Source organism: Conger conger, chromosome 7 (genome assembly GCF_963514075.1).
Source record: "Conger conger chromosome 7, fConCon1.1, whole genome shotgun sequence".
NCBI lineage: Eukaryota > Metazoa > Chordata > Actinopteri > Anguilliformes > Congridae > Conger > Conger conger.
In genome coordinates this window covers 18,709,375-18,730,516 of record NC_083766.1, presented here as the reverse complement: position 1 = coordinate 18,730,516, position 21,142 = coordinate 18,709,375, and the positions used below count along the sequence as shown (strand labels likewise).

The 21,142-nt window shown below is 40.7% G+C and overlaps 1 protein-coding gene across 5 annotated transcripts in view; it reads left to right on the top strand.

Annotated features, from left to right (window-relative positions):
* LOC133133775 (fibroblast growth factor 13) overlaps window positions 1-1,980 on the top strand; it is a 111,892-nt gene extending 109,912 nt beyond the window's left edge. For all 5 annotated transcript variants that reach the window (XM_061249972.1, XM_061249974.1, XM_061249973.1 and 2 more), the window contains one exon: window positions 262-1,980. In XM_061249972.1, the coding sequence (XP_061105956.1) occupies window positions 262-398 (137 nt within the window). In that variant the 3' untranslated portion in view covers window positions 399-1,980. The remainder of the gene's footprint in view (window positions 1-261) is intronic.
* The last annotated feature ends 19,162 nt before the right edge of the window (window positions 1,981-21,142 follow it).

The window sequence follows — 21,142 nt, the reverse complement described above, 5'->3', positions numbered from 1 at the left end:
GTATAAAAGGCCTTGGACTTTTTATCACTTTCACCCAGAAACAAGAGTTTTCTTCCTTGGTGGTGCACTTTTGGAATTAATTTACTTTTTAGAGGCAGCTTTTGTCAAGGAATATTGTGTCACATTAGCCTACCTGCCATAGCAATGTGCGCCTATCGCCCCTATATTCAGACACCTCTTCTTTCAGTTGTTTGAATACCCTTGGATGGCTGTTGGTAGTTTTTGGTTGTTAACCTTCCTCTCCGTCTCTGTGTCCCACAGTGGCCATGTACAGAGAGCCTTCGCTCCACGACCTGACGGAGTTCTCCCGGTCCGGCAGCGGCACGCCCACCAAGAGCCGGAGCGCGTCGGCCATGCTGAACGGCGGGAAGACGGTGAGCCAGAACGAGTCCACGTAGCCCAGCCGCGGGAGCGCATCCCGAGTCCTCCGCTTACCTCCGGCCGCTTGCCACATCAAGCAGACTTAACCCTCCCCCTTAACCATCATCAGCGGTTCAGGACAAAGACGAGAGCAACACGACACAATTAGTTTACCAGTGCTCTTTCAATCCACCCTGATGGCGCCTATAAGTTTTAAAATCAAGCGTTAAAATCAAGCATAGGAATATCAAAGCCACTGATCTTCTGTAGGCCTCTCTCATTAAAAACAAAACCCAAGCCATTTCACTGCCCCCTCATTTAGTTTTTGCTGCAAATGACCACTTTACTGAGTCCTGGTGGTGATGTAGAAAATACCCATTTATCTTCCCAGACATCAGGGCGAATGAAAACATCGCTGCTTGGTTCAGCCGTTGAGAAGTGACCTGTTCCGTGTGTCATCCGCGCTTCCTACGAGCCGAGCAAAAAGCTTCTCGTGTCGCAGTCTGCAGGAACTGAGGCCAGTGGGGTTGGCTATCATGCATTACAGTGTTTATGCACAGAGACAGAGCTCTAAATAAGCCGCCATTCAGCTTATCTGAAGAAAGGGGAGGGTGTCAGGTCCTCGTATTGAAGCTGTGCCTCCATTTTGCTGGCTAATTTACTGAATTAGCCAGAAGCTATTATCCTCGTCCGTGTCTTCCCCTTCTCGCTGTCTGTATATATGGCTGTCCCTGAGTGTCCACAGGGGTCCAGCACACCAAAGACAGGAGTGTACCTCTGTCCCCTAAAGCAGTTTGTAGAGGTCCGGCCAGAATTGGTTGGTTGCCTTTGTTACTCTTCAGGTCTTAAGAAGAGAGATGAGAAATGATGGCAACGCACGGTTGGGTGTAGTGGTTCAGTATTAAAGGAAGTGTTTTGATTGTTATAATTTCTGCAGTATAAGTTGACTGTTCAATGTTTCCCCCATTGTTTGAATCTTGTCAGGTTGTCTCTGTCTCTGTCCTGTATTCTGTTATCAATAGTGCTTGTGTCAAGCCCCACCCCCACTCTTTGTTAGAAGTTCTCTGGCTGACTCTGTTTGCCATACCGATACGATGAGGCTCCCAAACAGACCACTATTTTGTGTATGAATAGTGGCGATCATTTTCTATGAAAAAAGTTGATACTGTGGAATTTTAGGTGGCTTTACATTTTTTATAGTTTACGTCTTATTTGTAAGGTGAACAATTTTGGAAGAAAAGGAGAAAGGTCCCTTTCCTTTCTTGTACAGGGCATGTACAATTAAAGTTCTTGTATAGTGCAAGGACCCTTTCTTCGTGGGCAAAGTACTTTTTTCCCTTGATATCTTCATACATGCTACAGGGAGGCTCCTGATTCTGTTTTAGTTTTATTTCATTTTGGTGAACATATCTGTTGCATGGGAGACAGCTGGGATTTCAGGAATAGAGCTGCATGATGTAGGCTATGTGTATTAACCCATGTTGGATCATGTGTTCCAATGCATACCAGGATAAAAACTGTATGATGTACAAGCAGGTTTTCAGCCTGATACCTTCCAGTTGTTTATTATTTGTTGTATACACAGAAAATTGCACTGAATAAAATGTTTATATAAAGATATACTTTTAAAACGAGTCCTTGCATTTATTTTACCTATCCCGTTCGTGTTCTTTCCTTCATGCTCTTCTGAGATGCAGATTTTTGTTTGGCTTTTGAAATGGTAAATATCTATTATTTCCCACAGGATCTGTCCCACATAGCTCCTTCTCAGGACATGTCGAAGCCGTTTTCCAAAATTCCAAGTACTGGCGCATAGGCTGATGATGGAACTACCCAGTGGTAGCCTATGATCCTCTGTAATTTGAAAAGTCTAACATTTACATTCACCAGCTCACCATGATAATTTACATTCCACCATCTTACCATGATACATTTACATTCTACCATCTCACCATGATACATTTACATTCACCATCTCACCATGATACATTTACATTCACCATCTCACCATGATACATTTACATTCACCATCTCACCATTCTACATTTACATTTCACCCTCTCACCATTCTACATTTACATTCACCATCTCACCATGATACATTTACATTTAGCCATTTAGCACTGATCCAGAGCAACTTACACAGGTTACATTTTTACATATCATTCATTTATACGGCTAGGTATTTTATTAAAGTACATTGCTCAAGGCTAAAACAGCAGCCTCCCAGCTGGGCGCAAGGCACAGACTTTGAGTCATAAGCCCGGTTCCCTAGTGTTCTGCTACACTGTAGGACACGTTAGTATACATGGCTGCTTCTTTCCAAAGGACAATGATTATTTTAATATTTTGATTTTAATGATGTGACCAGTATATTTAGCTAGTGAGAAAGCTACATTTTCTCAAAAACTTGTACTTTATTCCTAGGTCTAAGGCAGCTTGTGGGCTTAAAATAGGTTGGGGAACTTTAGACTGATCATTGTGCTCAACTCATTTGCATTTGTTTAGCTTGATTAACAATCCTGCATTAAATCTGATGAAGAATCCACCGCAGTCAGCAGCTAATTTCCTCTTTCTTAATTGTATCTATCTCATTGTGGAGTTCTTCTGCTTCGCATTGTGAAATTGTGCTTCATGTGCACATATTCACTGATTATTTGATTATGTGGATGTATATTTTTTCACTCTCCGTAGACTGTAGTCCATACCTGCAGTATGCTACAAGGACAACATAACTGATATGTAGACTCCACGATTTCTGAAGGGTTCACCCTCAATGTTTGTGCAATGTGAAAATATGTGGTTACCTTTGTAAATATAAAACAACCATTTTGTTTTTATTTAAGAACTTAATATGAGATACGATTCAAGAAAAAGGATATCATTGTATGAGGGGTTTTTTCTGAAGCCACTTTATATTTTTGTGTGTCTTTTGGTAAGGTTGATATCCACATGAATGTGTTTATGCAAGCTTTGGGGATTGTCGGTGTTTTCACCAGCTCTGGCAGGAAATGAGGGCTCTGAGCACAGGGTTCAAGCTGCACTTTATCAGAAAAGGCTATGACAAATGCCACTGCTGTTTATCAGCTTGGTCTAGCACTCAATATATGAGAACTCTAACCTTGGAGGTCAAATATTTATTTTAAAGTCTTGAATCTTGAATCAAAGTCTATCATGAATATCATTTTTATCAAATACATGTGTGTCACAATTATTGGCCCCTAGAAATTCTTATGAATAAAATCTAAGAGATGCATGTTGCAATTTATATTTCAAATTTTTTAATTTCACCAGACTTTACAAACTTTTAAGTGGTCGTTTTTGACTCTTTAATTGAGATTTAAATATGAGTTGATGCTCATGCCGGACATGTTATCCATCAGCACGGGAAAGGTCACAGAATACACAAATTGAGGCAAAAGGTTGTTGACCCTCATAAATCAGGCAGTGCCTATGTCCACTATTCAGGCAATAAAGCTATAGTCAACCTTCCTTCCCCCCATAAACAGAAGGATGGGTTGAGTGCCAAAATTATTCTCAAAGGATTGCGGTTAGAGAATTGTAGTTGTTGGTTGCATCTTGGGGTCTCCAAGCCACATCCATGTCATCTGGTTTAAGTCAGTGGTTTTAATGTTGTGGCTGATCAGTGTGTATAGTGTATAGAGAAAATCAAGAAGGGGGCAAATACGTTTTCACTGCACTGTACATCCCAGAAATGCAAAGGAATCTTAGGATTTACATCTTTAATATTTTGTTCATGTCAAACATATTCAGTCAAAGTGGAATTCCTGTTGTTTTTCATTCTGTGGTATTAGTCAGCTTTTCTGAATCACCAAAACCTTGAGGACTGTTGTTATGGTGAGTCAGCTGGGACCCTGACTAGCTAACAGCCATATAAAACTTGAGCAGAAGGGGCTATGTTTGTTTTTATAACATTTTTGATGGATGTCAACATTCTGGTCAGAAACATGGAAGAAGCATATGGTCTGGATTAGAATAGAAAACACACTCGTCTGTGTGAAAACAAACAAAAAGGAATGAAATGGATTCCTTTATCTGAAAAGGAGAATTATCTGTTGTACTGTGTTGGCTGCACAGCGTATCTGATACAATACGACCATGATGCTGAACCTGAGTAGAAAGACCAGCACTCATCACGACAGAGATAAATCACCGCACAGGAAGACTCACAACTTTAATTTCCTGCTCGGCCAAGGCTGTAGCCAGCTCACACTGCTCCGCGTGCAATCATTTTATGTCACGGATCAATATTTATTTATTGTATAGAGACACTGCACAGCCACTTGACTGTCCCAGAGCTATCAAGCTAAACTTCATCTGTTGCCCCCAGATAGGTAACAGTAAAAAAAAAACTGAGTACATGCAGACAACAGAGCAGTGAATAATACAATGAACAGATACTCCCAACCAGGGTTTAGTCTCTGCCTGGATCATTGTCTTTGGATGGACACACAAAAATCAAATGGGCAAAACTTGATTTATTTTCTGGGTCACACTTTATTATCAGGTTGATGAATAGTTATCGGCATGAGTTAATGTTGGACAAATACATTAATTAAGCATAAAAGTAACTTTTCATTAGTTATGCATAATATGCATTTGTTAACTAACTTATTTGTTGCATATTTATACATTAGCGAACATAGGATGAAGGTATAATTAGTTAACCAAATACATTAACTTGACTTTTTCATTCCAGTATGAATTGGCAATAACTAATGTAGTCTCAACATGAATGAATGATGTGCAAATACATTAACACAGCTGTACAGATTAACTACATTAGTTCATGCCAATTCATGGAACCTTATTGTAAAATGTTACTATTTTCTGCATGTACACACACCCATATACGATCAAGGACAAAAATTGGTGTATGTTTACATGAAAGGTAAAGAGATGGAAACTGGGGAGAGAAAGGTGAAGAAAATAACTCAATGAAAGGCAAGGTGTCCTGTTCCATGTCTGTGTATTGAGTTTGGTAGGGTGCATCTGTCATTAGTAAAATTGTCTTGTGGATTTGGTGTGTATTTGTGCTGTGTTCAGGCTGCAAATTCAGTTATACAGTTTATGTGGAACTCGCTTTCAAATAGCCATTGGCTTTTTCCCATTCACTTGAAATTTATATTATGCATAAATCAAAAACAGGGACTTGTTTTCAATTGGCCTAGGGCCTAGGCAGTTTCTGTATGCAAGGTAGGATAACCCAGTAAGTGAACTATCCCTTTAAGGGCATGAGACCTCAGAGCAATGTTGAGGTTTCTGAAAGCTGACCAACCTGTGTCAGAATAAATCTGTGCAATGAGGCCTTGAGTAACAACTGCATTTAGTGCATTCGTTTAATCTGTTGGCACATCTTAGCTTTCTGTAGAGACAGTGTGCATAAATGGAGCATAGATAAAGGAAACTCACAATGCTTAAGCATCCCAGTGTTTCCTAGCGAATGCACTATTCTTCAGCCTTGAAAGATCGCAACATAGCAGTTAATTTAAACCCAATTTAACTTACAATAGAGCTGGAAGTAGGATGTCTAGGAGGTAGAATAATTATTTACTCTGTTGAATGTAGAATTCATACAAGAAAATCTCAGTGAAAATGTAAGGATTAGCTTTATGTCCTCCCAAAGCAAGAAGGCTGGATCTCTGTTATCTGAATTAAATGCTTTGTTTTGTTCACATATAAAGCACTATGAATCCACAAAACATGTGTTTTTATGTTTTGTTTGCCTTATAACTTTGCTTGAATCAAAATGAATCGTCCTTGGAGCAAAGTCTGCTCCCTGTTGCATGTTTGTTACGTTGCTCCTCTGTAAGCATTTTGATTCTATTGATACTGCATGCCTGTATTTTTACAACCTCAGTGTCAGGTCACAGTACAAGGACTGACCACTTTAGCAATATTATTTTTATGGATAGTATGTGAATATTACATCAATTCTGAATCAACCACCTGAGGTACATTCTCCAGTTTGTATATAGCTGTGCTCATGCTGTAGTCCCCACAGACAATGTGTGGCCAGTGGCTTCTTTTCACACTGCAGCCTATAAGCCAAGCTTGTACAGACATGAGTCAGAGGAAGACAAGATGTGCAGATTTAGCAAGCAGACGATAGGCTCTCAATCACCCAGTGGGTCTCGAAAGAGCAATGAGATGTGGATGATAGCCACCTGATCCAAAACCCTGGGTAATGCTACCACCACACAGTCACCCACAGTCCACACTGGTACTATTAGAATTTGATCATGTGGGATCTATCCATGCCCTTATAGCCTCAACAGAATGAGCCAGCCAACAGCCAAAGTTGCTTCAAATTTTGCCTAGTATTCACAGTCATACAGTGGGTTATTTAAAATGCAAATCTTACTCTTGCTCTTACTCTGACAATCCTGCAGCTCTCTGAAAGCATACTGAATATGGTTATTGATGTCTTTGTATTTTTATTTACTATAGTTGAACTTCATGATTCAACCTCATGTACACAAGTCTAATTACTATCTAATATAATAGTAATAACTTTATATGCTCAAAGTGTTTCACTGAATAAATAACTGGGAGCAATAAAACAAACATACAACTGCAAATGTATAAAACATGATCAAATAAAACAATGCATACATAATGAACTGTATTATAAAACAAGTAAAACCAAAGAAATTCAAAAACAAACATAAAAGTACAATGATCTAAAAGCCATTTTATTTATGCTTTCAGAAAGTTCAGAATAGGTGACTCTGATCTGTCAGGGTAGGGTATTCCATCGTGTGGTGGCATAGAAATAAAAGAAAGCTTGTCCACTTCTTTAGTGATTTACTTCTGAAATACTCTCTTCAGTGGTTGGACTTCCGATGATTAAAAGGTCAAATATCTAGACTAGTGCTAGACTAGTGAATGCTTTAAAAACCATGAGTTTTACAAAGACAAGGACTTTTAAATTCAATTTGAATCTCAACCAATGGCAACCAATGCAAAGATCCAAGTATAGGGGTGATGCTCTTCTTGGTTCATGTGAGGATTTTTGCAGCTGAATAAAGTATATGTGCAGTATGTATTCAATATTGCATCTTAGCTACCACACTAGCTGGACTGAAATCACAGGCATATCAGGTTTCTAAGGATCTAGAAAGATTCTGCTGTCATTGGTAGGCATACAGCAATGTTGCAATGTTGATTCAGGCAACACATCAGCATGGAGAAGAACATTTCCAGGGCAGCAGCATGGAGAAGAACATTTCCAGGGCAGCAGCATGGAGAAGAATATTTCCAGGGCAGTCTGTACAGTATTTGGACAGTGACATATTCTTGTTGTTTTTGTTCTGTACTCCAGCAAACAAACAGTTGAAATGCAGACTTGCAGACTTTCAGCTTTAATTTGAGGGACATTTGGCTTCTCAAATGTTTCTTGGACAAGTGAGTTATGTCTCATCAGTATTTCAGGCGTTAAAGAGCTAGGAATTGATTTTAGTGTCATCTGCATTTGGAGTCAGTATGACGACCAAAGAAATGTCAATGCTCGTAAAGCAGGCCATAGCCAAAAGATTAGGTGTGTCAAAATCAAATGTTTGTTACATTGTTAAGAAGCAAGAACGCACTGGTGAGCTCAGCAATGGCAAACAACTTGGTTGACCATGGAAGGCCAGTGTAGTGGATGACAGAAGAATCTGCGGCGGCCTAAAGCGTAGTGGTTAAGGTACATGGCTGGGACCCCCAAGGTCTGTAGTTCAATCCCCGGTGTAGCCACAATAAGATCCGCACAGCCGTTGGGCCCCTGAGCAAGGCCCTCAACCCTGCATTGTTCCAGGGGAGGATTTTCTCAACTTAATCAACTGTAAGTCGCTTTGGATAAAAGCATCAGCCAAATTATGTCATGTAATATAAAAAATTATCCTTTGAATGGTGAAGAAAAATCCCTTTGAAACTGTTCAACAGAAAATTTTCCAGGATGTAGGCGTAGATGTGACAAAGACGTCTACGAGAGAAGACTTCACCAGCATAACCTCAGAGGGTCCACCACAAGATGCAAACCCCTGGCAAGCCTCAGGAATAAAATGGTTACAGTTGGCAAAATATACAGAAACAGTTCAGGAAAGAGTAAAGTGTGGAGAAAAAAGGAAGGCCACCTCATGTGACAAACATGGTGGAGGTAGTGTTATGACTTGGACATCTATGACTGCCACTGGAACTGGCTCACTTGTGTTCATTGATGATGTCACTGCTGACAGCATCAGCATTATACATGCCAAAGCATACAGAAACATCTTGTCTACTCAGATCCAAGCAAATGCATCAACTGATCGGACAACGCTTAATCATGCAGCGGGACAATGATCCAAAACCAAAGCAACCAAGGACTTTTTTCTGGCCAAAAAGTAGAATATTTTTGACTGGCCAATCACCTGACCTCAATTCGATTGAGCATTCACTTCACTTGCTGAAAACCAGACTGAAGGCAAATAGCCCCTGAAACAAGCAGGAGCTGAAGAGGGCTGCAGGTCTGGCCTGGCAGAGCATCACCAGGGAAGATACCCAGCATCTGGTGATTTCTACTGTATGGGTTATAGACTTCAGGCAGTCATTGATTGCAAAGGATTTACAATAAAATATTGAACATGATGACTTTGTTTCAGTTTTTGTTAATTCGTCCAATTACTTTTGATCCCCTAAGATTGAGGAGACTTTGTATAAACATGGCTGTAAATCTGACAACGTTCACCCAATATGGATTTAAAAACCCACCAGTTAACGCTGAAAGTCTGCACTTTAACCACATAGTAATTGTTTTATTTCAACTGTTTGTTTGCTGGAGTACAGAGCAAGAACAGCAACACATTTGTCACTGTCCACTAATACCTGCACTTTAACTGTAATTATCCTTTTTATATACCATTGGATTGGCATGGTCAACAAGCTAATGTTGTGATTACACTGATTTTTTCTGGTCCTATGACTTCCTGATCATTTTGCACAGGATTTAATGTGGAAGATGGGTTGTGAGAGGGTGAAACGCCTCCCTCCCAGTAATTGCATTTGCAAGAAGGCAATGCACACTTAATGGTTTGTGTGAGCCTTATGGTTCCCTATGTCTGGTTTAGTAAGCAATTCAAATGAGTTTCTTACTTTATTAATACAAATTTGACACTTTGGATTGTATGCATTCTACTGTTCAAAATAGAAACAAGCATCATTTCTGAAAACACTTTAACAAGGTGAAATGCAAATTATTGAAATGTGGATGTTAGCAATTGAGAATGACCTTTTTTTTTAACTTATATAGTAATATTAATTTTACTGCAAGTAATTCATTTTACAGTTTTGTTGGACTGCTCCCATAAGGCCAAAAAAAGAGAATGGTCACATAAACCTACACACAGTGTATACAATCCAATATGCAGAGCTTATTTCATTAGTGTTAAGGGCTGAGTGGGTGCATAACTAATGCAACTGTCGAAGAGCCAAAGCTGCAATGAATCCATCCTATAACAGCACAGCTGATATGATCTGCTTAATGACTGTTCAGTCCATGATGCAAGTCTCCTCACTTGCCTGCTCAGCCCACTTGTTAAAGAACAGACGTACTCACAGTCATCTGCTGGGAAGTGTTACCGCAACACTTTCAATGTTTGGAAAGAACTTTCATCCAACCGGCAGTCGTGTTTACAGGCAAGCTAATGAGGCAAATGCTCAGTTCTAAGGCCAGTCATCCTTGTCATTAAATAACATATGTAGTCATAGGTTGTCCTCAGTGACCATTTCATTAGATAGACCTATACACCAGCTTGTTAATGCAAATATTGAATCAGCCAATCATGTGGCAACAACTAAATGCATAAAAGCATGAAGACGTGGTCATGAGATTCAGCTGTTTTTCAGACCAAATGTCAGAATGGGGAAGAAATGTGATCTAAGTGACTTTGACCATGGAATGATTGTTGGTGACAGATTTGAGTATCTCAGAAACTGCTGGTCTCCTGGGATTTTCACGTACAACAGTTTGCAGAGAATGATGCAAAAAACAAAAAACATTCAGGAAGCAGCAGTTCTGCGGACAGAAATGTCTTGTTAATGACAGAGTTAAAGGGCCAGACTGGCCGAAGCTCACATGAAGGTGACAGTAACGCAAATAAACACGCAATAACAATAGTATGGAAAAGAGCATCTCTGAATGCGTCAAACCCTTAAGTGGATACGGCAGCAGAAGACTTAACAAGTCTAATAAATACCTAGTAAAGTGCTCACTGCGTGTATGTATAGTATACACATACCACTACATTATTTGACAAATAGCTGAGTCTCAAATGCTGTGCATAAAATACAAAATGTCCGCACAACAAAGCCCTCAATATGAGTAATAAAAAACATTGCATATAATACTCAGGGTGCTTCATTAGGTAGTACAATCCATATCCCATATGACCTACAATGCTTTGCTAGTACTTATGTGCATTTCTCTCTTACGTTTAGTTCCATTCCAATCCAACTACATAATGCAGATCCTCTGCATCACTGGAGACCAACACTAAACAGTTAAAAGGGTCTTTTTCTCTGTCATCCGCACATCCCCACATCATTCGCTCTAATGACATTAGCATCATTTGAGGTCATAGGATCCCTCTTCACATTGTATATGACACTTACACCACTATCACTGGGACTATTATCTCCTATGTATTAATATTTAATATTGCTTCATATTTAATACATGAGCCAGGATTTCTTTTTTTTCCAATTCATGAAAAATGATAGACAAAGATATATTTTTGGTGCTAAGGAGAGAGGGAAGATTGTTAATATTTATAATACTGTCTCACGTTTTGTCAACTACGACTTCCATGAGAAGGATCTCAGTACAGACGAAAGTGTGCTACTCCTAGGAGAAAGTACAGCCTGAGTTTGAACCTACCTTACCACAGCAGTGTGCTGCTATTCTGCTTGGGCGGCATATAAGCTGTGAGAGACTACAAACAGGGAAAAGAGTTGGTGCTGCTGTTTTCACTTCAGACACTAATCTCCATCAAAACCCCATTAATACCCCTGCACAGAAATAGCGTCACGATAAGACACCACACACAGTAACGATGTGCTGATAATGCACCCTTTACAGTAACAACACCCTTCTAAGTTAACTCCTTCTACCAGGCTAACGCTCCCAACAAAAGCATCGTTCCAATCTCAGAATCACTCGCAGATTCCTTCCTTCATTTGAATTATGAAAGTGAATCATTATTAATTCAGGCATATGGTAAGAAAACGTATCGGTCATGTCAGGGCTGAAGACTTTCTGGAGCATTTGGCAGTGACGTCCATGTCAAAAGTGCAGTACTGGGGATCATATTAAAATGTCGCTTGTGCAAACTACATAGACTCATAGGGCAAATGTAGTCTCACAATAACAGAATATACAATTACTCTGAAATGCTCTACAGTCTAGGACAGATAAATAAATAAGGCAGACAGGCAGATAATGTTTTCTAAAAGTATACAGAATTTGTTTTATGTTATTTTTTAACAGATTCCAAATTTGCATAGTACCTGAACTCAACTAACATTCCCACATTTTCAACAAACACTGTAGCAGTATATTAGCAATACTGGTATTTTATAGGTCATAAACTTGAGCTAAGCCTACAGTAACAGCAACACATCCACGGATACCACACTGAGTAATTGCATCATGGGTAAACATGGAAAATGTGTGCCAAGTTTTTTCTGTTTGATGCTACATTCCCATAATGTAGCATAGTCAAGCTTCAGAAAATATTCCCAACAGAGTGTGCTACTACAGAATACAACTTCAAAGCTATAAGAGAAGTCATAACATAATTTCTCATTAAGAAACCCATAACCATAAAAATAACCATGAGTACTCCCTACAGATAATTGTCTGGCTACTTTTAGCATGCAGGCTAATGAGGATCAGTCTTTGGCAGCAGTCTTTCTATTTGAGTGCATCTAATGCGATAGCTATACCAATGAAAGCATTATATCATTTTTGGAATAATGGTTTTAGACATGTGGTCAGGTTAAAAAATATATCTCAGTCCTCTTCATTAAAATAAACATTATCTCACTTATTACATGATTTTTTTTTTATTAAAATGATTAGATGATTTCATGCAAAGTGCTTAGAGGTAATACAGTACTACAACACTGGGCATAATTAAGTGACTGGGAAACAGATGTGATCCTTTCTAAATATTAGCTTTTATTTCTTCTAGAGCCCCAGTCTTGTTCCTATGGTGACAAGAGGATTGGTGGGCCACAGCACAGATTGTGCATATGGACACAGCACACTGTACGTGCTGAAGCAGGAGTATTAGACTGGATTCTGGTATGCCAGGATCTGCCCAGAGCACTAAAATCCTAAATTGTTCAAATGACCATCTGGGCACCACTATAGCACAGTATCGTAAAACTTGTGTTTCAAGGGACTCTTATCTACAGTTAGTATTTATTTATTTCTTTATTTAAGTAGTTTTCTTGAGTCTTTGATTTTTAGTACAAAGTTTCTTTCTGGTGTATGGGTTAGTGCTTGAGTTAACATAACATAATGATGAGAAGAGGCCATTTAGTCCAGCAATGCTCACCTTTTCCTACCATTAAAGAGTACCTACTGCGTAGTTTGCCTAAAAGCTAAATAGTATCTAGCACCATATCAAGCCTGGTCTTGAAAACCCCCAGTGGGTCTGCATCCACTACATGTCCTAGCAAGCTATTCCACCCAGTGACCATTCTGTGTGAAACAAATACTTCCCAATGTCTGTGCAGAATTTAGCCAATTTACATTTATGCCCTCTCTTTCTGCTAACTGAGCTCACCCTAAAGAATCGCTAAGGTCACATGAATTGCCATTAACTAATGTACTTGTTATCATTAATTAATGATAAAAAAGCATTACTTTGCATCAGTTAATTAACTTCTAACTAATGTATTAATTACATTAGTACTTATATATTAACTGGTTTTCTCATTCCAATATGAATTGGCATGAACAATGTTGTTGTTAACATGTTTTAATGATGTACTAATAAATAAACAAAGCTGAACAGCTTAACTTTTCGGGAGTTCATAAATTAACAACTACGATATTTCACGCCCAAACGGAAAATAAACAAAACATTTTCACCCACACGGGATCCGAGCCAAAAGAATAAACAAAAATAACAAATGTAAATAAAAATAACCCAACCGAGTGTAGCTTTTCAGCCGGTTTGGGCATGTAGTTTGTCAGCTCTCGCTTGGGCTCAAACACAGCTCTCACGAATGTGGCTCCCTGGTTCTCAGCCACCTACCATGGAAAGAAGCACACATTTATAAGCTCCTGGACGGATTTGTAAAGTTGTCCAGGTGAATGCCTACTTATCCAGTCCGCATGGTCCTCAGATTGCCCTGCCTCTTCCCTGCAAATCGAGCCACACAAGCACATTCCAATTTTGTACCACGCAGTAATCCTGCCTTATGCTTTTATTTCTTCTTCTTATTTTTCATGTAGATTTTTCATTTAGTTTCATTTGCCAGTTTTCCACGCACTTCTGGATTTGGTTTAAATCTTCCTGGATTTAATTTGTATCATTTGCAAATTTAACTAAAATACTTTCAATGTCTCTGTCAAGGTCATTTATGTAAATGAGGAAGAGCAGTGGTCCGCATTTATTGCAGAAATGGTGAAACTAATAACTTGATTTGTTAGCTTGGCTCGTCTCATCTGCCATCTGGCAATGAATGCTGGGACATTATGCCCATTTTCATTGGGAAAGAATGCATCCATTGCATTCGTGTCCAAGGCACTTTCCTTCCCTCAGTGAAGCAGCATTTAAAACTAGAAAAGCAAGCTACAGAAAACCAAAACAACTTAGCAAACTACAGTAGCTCACTCTGTAACACAGATACAGATATATTTGTATTCCAGGCATCATGTTATGGGCATGTTGTCTGACCGTTCTCGTCAAGAACACATGGCACGAACATTCTTCACAAGAACACAAGAGCGTTCTTGTGTTCTTTGTATTCCAAAACTCCCCAGGTTTTAGTCTATCAATTGACTTCTGGCTAACTGAGTTCCAGGAAAAGGGTTGGAGACCTCTCTGCGCCTGTATCACCAATGTTAGCAGAGAGAACAGACAGAGGGGGCTCTCCATGGAGGTACCCAAAGGGCTTGGATCAGCATCTCCCCATATCCCCTGCAGTCCACAACCAAGCAATGCTCAGACTCATCTCCACTCATGTGGAGGCCATTATGAAACATGAGCAGACAGTGAACACTCAGACCTGGCTCGCAGGCGGGCCGCATGCAATATTCAAAAAGCTCTGAATGCTAAAAAGCGCATTTCATCTTGCGGTTGCTTTGCTGAGAGGCATATGTATCAGATACTTTTAAAGGGGAAGTGTGTCTTTTGCAGTTGTCGAGCATCTCTTTAGATTTCATTCATTCCAGCATTTGAAGGTGTGTGCGTGCCATTCCAATTGACTTCAGAGAAAATAAGAAAGTCATCTTCTGTCTAAAAAAAAAGCCACCTTCAGTCTAAAAAAAAGTCAACCTCAGTTCCTTTGTAAGGGAAAACTTCTGAGGGGGGAGCAGATTGACTTATCCATTTCCTTCAGAAGTGAAAATCAATGGACCTTCCTCTGTCATGTCCCGTATCTCTGTTTTGTAATCATTTCCAGGTTTCCTTGTTTCTGTGCATTTTCTGAGTCTGTATTCCGTTTCATGTTTTCAAGTTTACCCTGTTCGTTATCGTGTCCCCTGCACCTGATATTTGTTTCCTTGTGTGGATATTGCACTCACCTGATCATCATTGTGTCTTGTTATGTGTATAAGCATGTCTGTGTTTCATGTTTGTTGCCAGTTTGTCTTGCTCCTTGGCTTTGTGCTTGTGTCTCTCGCATTTATTTCCCTGTTCCTGGTCCTGTGTTACCTGCGGGCTTCCATGCCCGCTCCTCGCTCCTTCGCCCTGATCCTGTTCCTTCACCCAACCCATGGGCCTTCACCCTTCTCCTCCTCCGAGCCCCATCTCTGTTCCTGCCCTCCCTCCCGGACTGATCTCCTGGTTACGACCTTCGCCTGCCTTCCCTCTCCGACTGATCTCCTGGTTACGACCTTCGCCCGTGTTTGATTTTGTCTCGACTGCTCTCCCTTGCCCTATCTTCCCATATTCCGACCCTCGTCTGTCCCTTCACAACAAACTGGATATCGTTTGTTGTTCCCGTTTACTGCCGATTGAACCTGGACCTGAAATAAAGATCTATTTCCTATCAGTTCAGAGTCTGCACTTGGTTCCAGAGATTCTGCCCATGACTTCTCTGTCATTATGGTTTTTAATCATGTGATAATCTGAACATACTACGTGATTTTTCTATGGGAGGTTTATCCATTTGAACAAACAAGTATAAATTATCTAAATGTTAATATTTTATTCATGAATTTGCTGCAATGATTTGACTGTGTCCGACATAGCTAAAATGTAGCAGTATGCTTACAGTAGGCTTAAATCCCTTTCAATGCTGTTTGGTATGGTTAATTAATGAATGTAAGAATGGATTTTTATGTGGAAAAATCTTATAATAAAACAATTAACTAGAAAGAGGGATGATAGTTCCTTATAATAATTCTCATCAGCTCAAAGAAGCTCAGACTTAAAAACATACAGTGCTGTAGTGAGTTTATGGATGTATATGTATGGAACACGTGCACACACACACACACGCACACACACACACACACACACACACACACACACACACACAAAAAGTAACAGGACATAATGAAACCCCAGGTTTGGCCCAGCTGAGCTTTCGCACTTAGCCGCTGGCCTTTCATTTACCAGAGAGAATGACAGGTCTGTGCAGATCAGAAAAGCCTGTCCTGTCAACCACATGCTGCTCTTCTAATGAACTGGTCTGGCACCTTCTACCCTCTACGGCTGACTCTGACCAGTCATCCTAATTACCACACACCGCTACCCTGTCTGAATATTTTACATTCACCTCCTCACCCTCTACTCCTGTCCAGGTCACCATGTTCAACACTGCAGTTCAGAGGACAACCTTTTTAATACCCTGAGAGCGTTTCGGCTTTTATAAATTAGCTTGACATATGAACCGGGTTCGTTCAACATGGCAAACTTATGACAAGATGCTAAGTGGATTGAAGTATTAAAGGAGGTCATTTAGCAGGTGTATACATGTCTCCAACAGATGATTCATCAGAACAATGGGAACAAAGTGTGAAACACTGAGGGAGTTATAGCACCATGTAAAAAGCACAAAACCAGGCAGGCTGAAATAACATCTTATTTTTAGCTGGCGAAATAGATGTTTCTGAACTGAAATCTTTCATCTTTAATAATGCATTTGGTGTCAACAGCACAATCTTGCGATCTGTGTTTTTCTCATTGCTGCATTTTCAATAAACCAAGGAAAAGTTACACACACACACACACATACACACACACACACACACTGATGAAATGAAGAGAAACCAATGAATAATAGCCCTACAAAGGAATAAAACAACCAACAACCTATCAGCACAGCAGACAGAAAACACACAAAGCAGTCACTCACATACATGCACAAACACAGAGGCATATGCTTATGTACACAAAAGACTGCACTCTCTAAGGGCTTGTGTCCACTAAGCCTTTTTCCCAAGCACCAGCGCCTTCCTTCAGTTGTTTTCAATACAGACAAGTGCTGTGGCGCCTCTGGCCAACTGAAGTAAAGGCAACACAGCTGGGGTCTTTTTTTTAATGCCTTCCATCTTTTTTGTGTGGCAGATTTGAGCGGCCAGGGTTGAAATCAGCTCAACTTTTCCGAAATGCACTGTGCCCATCAACGTCGCTTTTTGGGAGTTGACCTTTTTCCAATAAGCGCTGGCAGAGCCCTAGGAGCCATTCGCTCCCAGTGCATTTCGATCCTCTGCCAACAGCTCGCTGCCAGAAAAGGGTGCTTAGTGGACACACACCTTAATCCCTGCAGAGGACCTTTTCCTCTCGATCAACTGCGAATTGTTTACAATGACGGCAGTATTCATGAAGGAGGTGTGGGGTGGCTATGAGTCTTATGACAGATGGAAGTGCCATGTTCGCTGGGAGTTAAGCCTGCCGGAGCAGGAGCAGAGATATCAATCCGTTTGTCACATCGCATTGAACATGGCCTCTGTTAACCATTGAGCAGTATGCTGTCTGGAGACCTCTCCCACTGTCTCTTTCTCATACATGCTGACTGTGGCTCAGGGAATCTATACTAATGCCTGTACATTCCTGCACCAGTGAGGTTCCCAGCTGAAAAAAAGCTCAACAGCTGGTTGCTCGTTGACCAGCTCCCAGCTGGACATGGTTTAGCTGGTTGACCAGTTCAGACCAGCTCCCAGCTTGACATGGTTTGACCAGCTCAAGCTATATTTTGAATGTTGACAAGCAACCAGCTCAGACAACTACCAGCACTAGCTGGTTGACCAGCTCATACTCAGCGAGACCATCTTATGACCAGTTTATCTAGCTCAATTTGCAGGCTCAGCAGTATTTTACAACAGGGTTTATACAAGAGGCAGCTCTGTGCTAATAGCCACACCCCACTCATCAAGAAAAATTAATAGAAAATGAGAAAATAAATAACCCTGCAAAACAAGTTGTGGCATCACATTGTTGTTGATGGCCCAGTGCAGTACTGTATGTGAATGCTTCTGAGGAGACCTACCCTTTGCCCTTTGCAGTACATGGGTTCCAGTACTTACGTAAGCTCCTAGGAGTAACAGAGCCTTTTCTCTATATTTTTTTCCTTCTTTACCCTCAGTACAATTCAGAAAGACAAGCAACAAAGGGGTGATTTACCCTTCCATTATATCCTCTGGATAGCCTCGTTCCCACTATATGAGCAAAACGGAAAGGACCAAAAATGGCTTTAAATCACGTTACACGATGAACGGCATGACCATTTAAAATCCGCAAAGCGGGTATTTTCGGTTTTCCACAAATCAAAATCAAGACAAACACACAGACCTGTACTGGAGTAATTCCTGAGGGCATGTAAATTTAGCAACCAAACAACATTCTATTTTGAAGCAGTGGATTTTTGTATATGTCTGGAGATGGCCAGTTTACACAGATTGCAATGCAATGCATAAGTGCCTTCCCACTGTTGCTGAGCAAGGTAGAATCACAGCCAACTGAGCAGAGAAACAAAGGAAGCTTTTTCAATAAAGCTCTAAGAACTCTGCTGATAAGAGACTTCATAAGAGCACCACATTTAAGGCATCTCCATAAAGGCAGAAGGCCTTTCATTTTTAGTCTGTTTCTGCATGCTTTTCCTTCAACAGAAGCTGTCATTTTGCAGACAGACTTCCCCTACCACCATCTCTTATGTTTTTCTGACCTATTCCCCACTATCTACCGTACAATAATTGCCTTTTGACTTTGACCAACACTGCCAGACCATAACCAGGATGTTATTTTTGTTAGAATGGAACGGTTATAGTATATAGCAATTGGCATTTTCTTGCATAAGAGATTTAGCTTTTTGGTGGAAGATTGAATTTGGGCCAAGCACAAAGCAGGTTTGGCTCTTGGCTATGTCACAAGCTTGCTATGAGTAGTATCCCAAGGCACTAGCTTTCTCCTGTCGTTGTACAGAGGAGTACTCACATTCTAGCTACGTATAGTGCGTATTCTAAATGTATTACTTTTGACAAAATTTGGATTGATTATCTTATGTGGGCCCACATACGGAGAGATCTCAAACACGGACCTCTTCTGAAGTGACCCATGAGCATGCAGGCATGCCGGCAGAGGGGGGGTGGGCGTTGTGCAAGGCAGAAGGGGTGTTGGTTGCCATGGTGTCTGAGAGAATTAGCACTCCATTTGTATTCCCGAGCTCCAGGAAGGCAGCAGCCTCCTTCTCCCACCACCAGATGGAAAAGCAAGGGTTTCTGGTGGGTAACACCAAGCCCCCGATACCTCCATGTTCTGTTTCCTATGCTATTAGTTCTGCCGTGGAGGATGAATATACCTCTGCTATGGACCCTTCAACACCCGGGATGATAAGCAGGGTCAGGGAACACTATCACTTTCTTCTGCAGTCCAGTGGGATTTTTTTGGACCTTTGTAAGTCCCAAAGCATCTAGGCCAACATTTAAAGATGTGATTCTAGTGCTTTTGCCCTCTTTTTTTAATAATTTATTTTTTAAGTGCACACAATTTAGCTTCTAGCCTTTCTAGCTGATTTGTTTTCATTTAATACCAATTATAACTATTGTGTGCACAATACACTCACTTTATTAGTTAGCTATTAGACTTAATTTAAAGACTTATTAAATCTTCTGCTGCTGTAGCCTATCCACTTTTTGACACAATGTGTACTCAGAGATGCTCTTCTGCATACCAGTTGTAGTGTGTGGTTATTTGAGTTACTGTCACCTTACTGTCAACTTTGACCAGTCTGGCTCTTCTCCTCTGAACTCTGCATTTTTGCCCGCAGAACTGCTGCTCACTGGATTTTCTTTCTGATACATTACATCTGTAATGAAAACATTGCCATTTATGTGCCTTTGTGTGGAATCAGCTAGCAGTGTTTTTGCTTTGTACTGATATTCTGAATGTTGTCTATATTCTGTGCTCTGTACTGTCATCAGTTTTGCCCTTCCTGAGACTTGTGAGAGATTATTTTCTCCTATTCCGAAACGCTCATTGCATTGGCATGTGGCCTCCACACTACTGAGGACCTTTTTATTTTACCCCAGGGCAGATTCCACCCTCAAATTTACTGTGCCATCTGTATAGTTACAGTACACACACACACACACACACACACACACATGTGCACACACACGCACACACCTTTTCTTCCCATACAGGAATTGACTCTCCCTCGTTCCCTCCCTCTCTCAGTACATGCAGAGGCACCCCACAGGTTTACGGCTGGGCTGTGCTGTGGTTTGTTTCCATGAGCAGGAGGTGCATGGAGACCGAGATGCGTGCTGATCAGCGGTGAGAGAGCCAGTCGACCTCCAGCCCCTGGGGAGAGGCGCAGTGATGACAGTTATACACCAGCTCTGCTGAGCCACGGACACAAGGGATGATCAATGGGCGAGCGGACCGGGGTTCAAGCACAAAGCAAAGTTAGCATGCCACACGGAACAGAAAATCATTGGCTGCCTTTAATCAGGCCACTGCCAGAGAAAGGGGAAAATTGAATCAGGAGGAAGGGTCACTGACAGGTCAAACATTAAAGGCCAGAGAGATCAGAGGATAAATTACCGGAAAAAAATAAGACCAATTCTTTCACATCAGCATTCCACGAATGTGTCATTGCACATTGATTTCTGTGTCTAAAGGACCTATATGCTAATATTGTTTACAGGCTAGGCTGTGAATTCCCATCGATTTCCATGGACGTGTAGAGACAACAAGATTATTGTTCATTGTGGTGGCGAATGAAACATGCCCACCTACTGTAGTGGACCTGACAATAGGCACTGTAGAACAGAGTGGCTATATGTTTTATTTCAGAACCCCTTATCAATCATGTGTAAAGGTAATATCACTCATCTACTCTGAGTGCTTGGAATCACCACCAAGAGATCCTGCTACCACTACTCCAACAGTGACAGATTAAGTTCTACCTTAGCTTAAATTGTGGTGATGGGATGATTGATTCCAGTGCATTTCCTCCCATTGCTGTGGACAACAGAACAGTACCAACAGATGAAATCAAAGCAATGTCTTGTTTCTTCTGGCTTCTTAGATGAGGAGTTTTCAAAAACACACGAAAT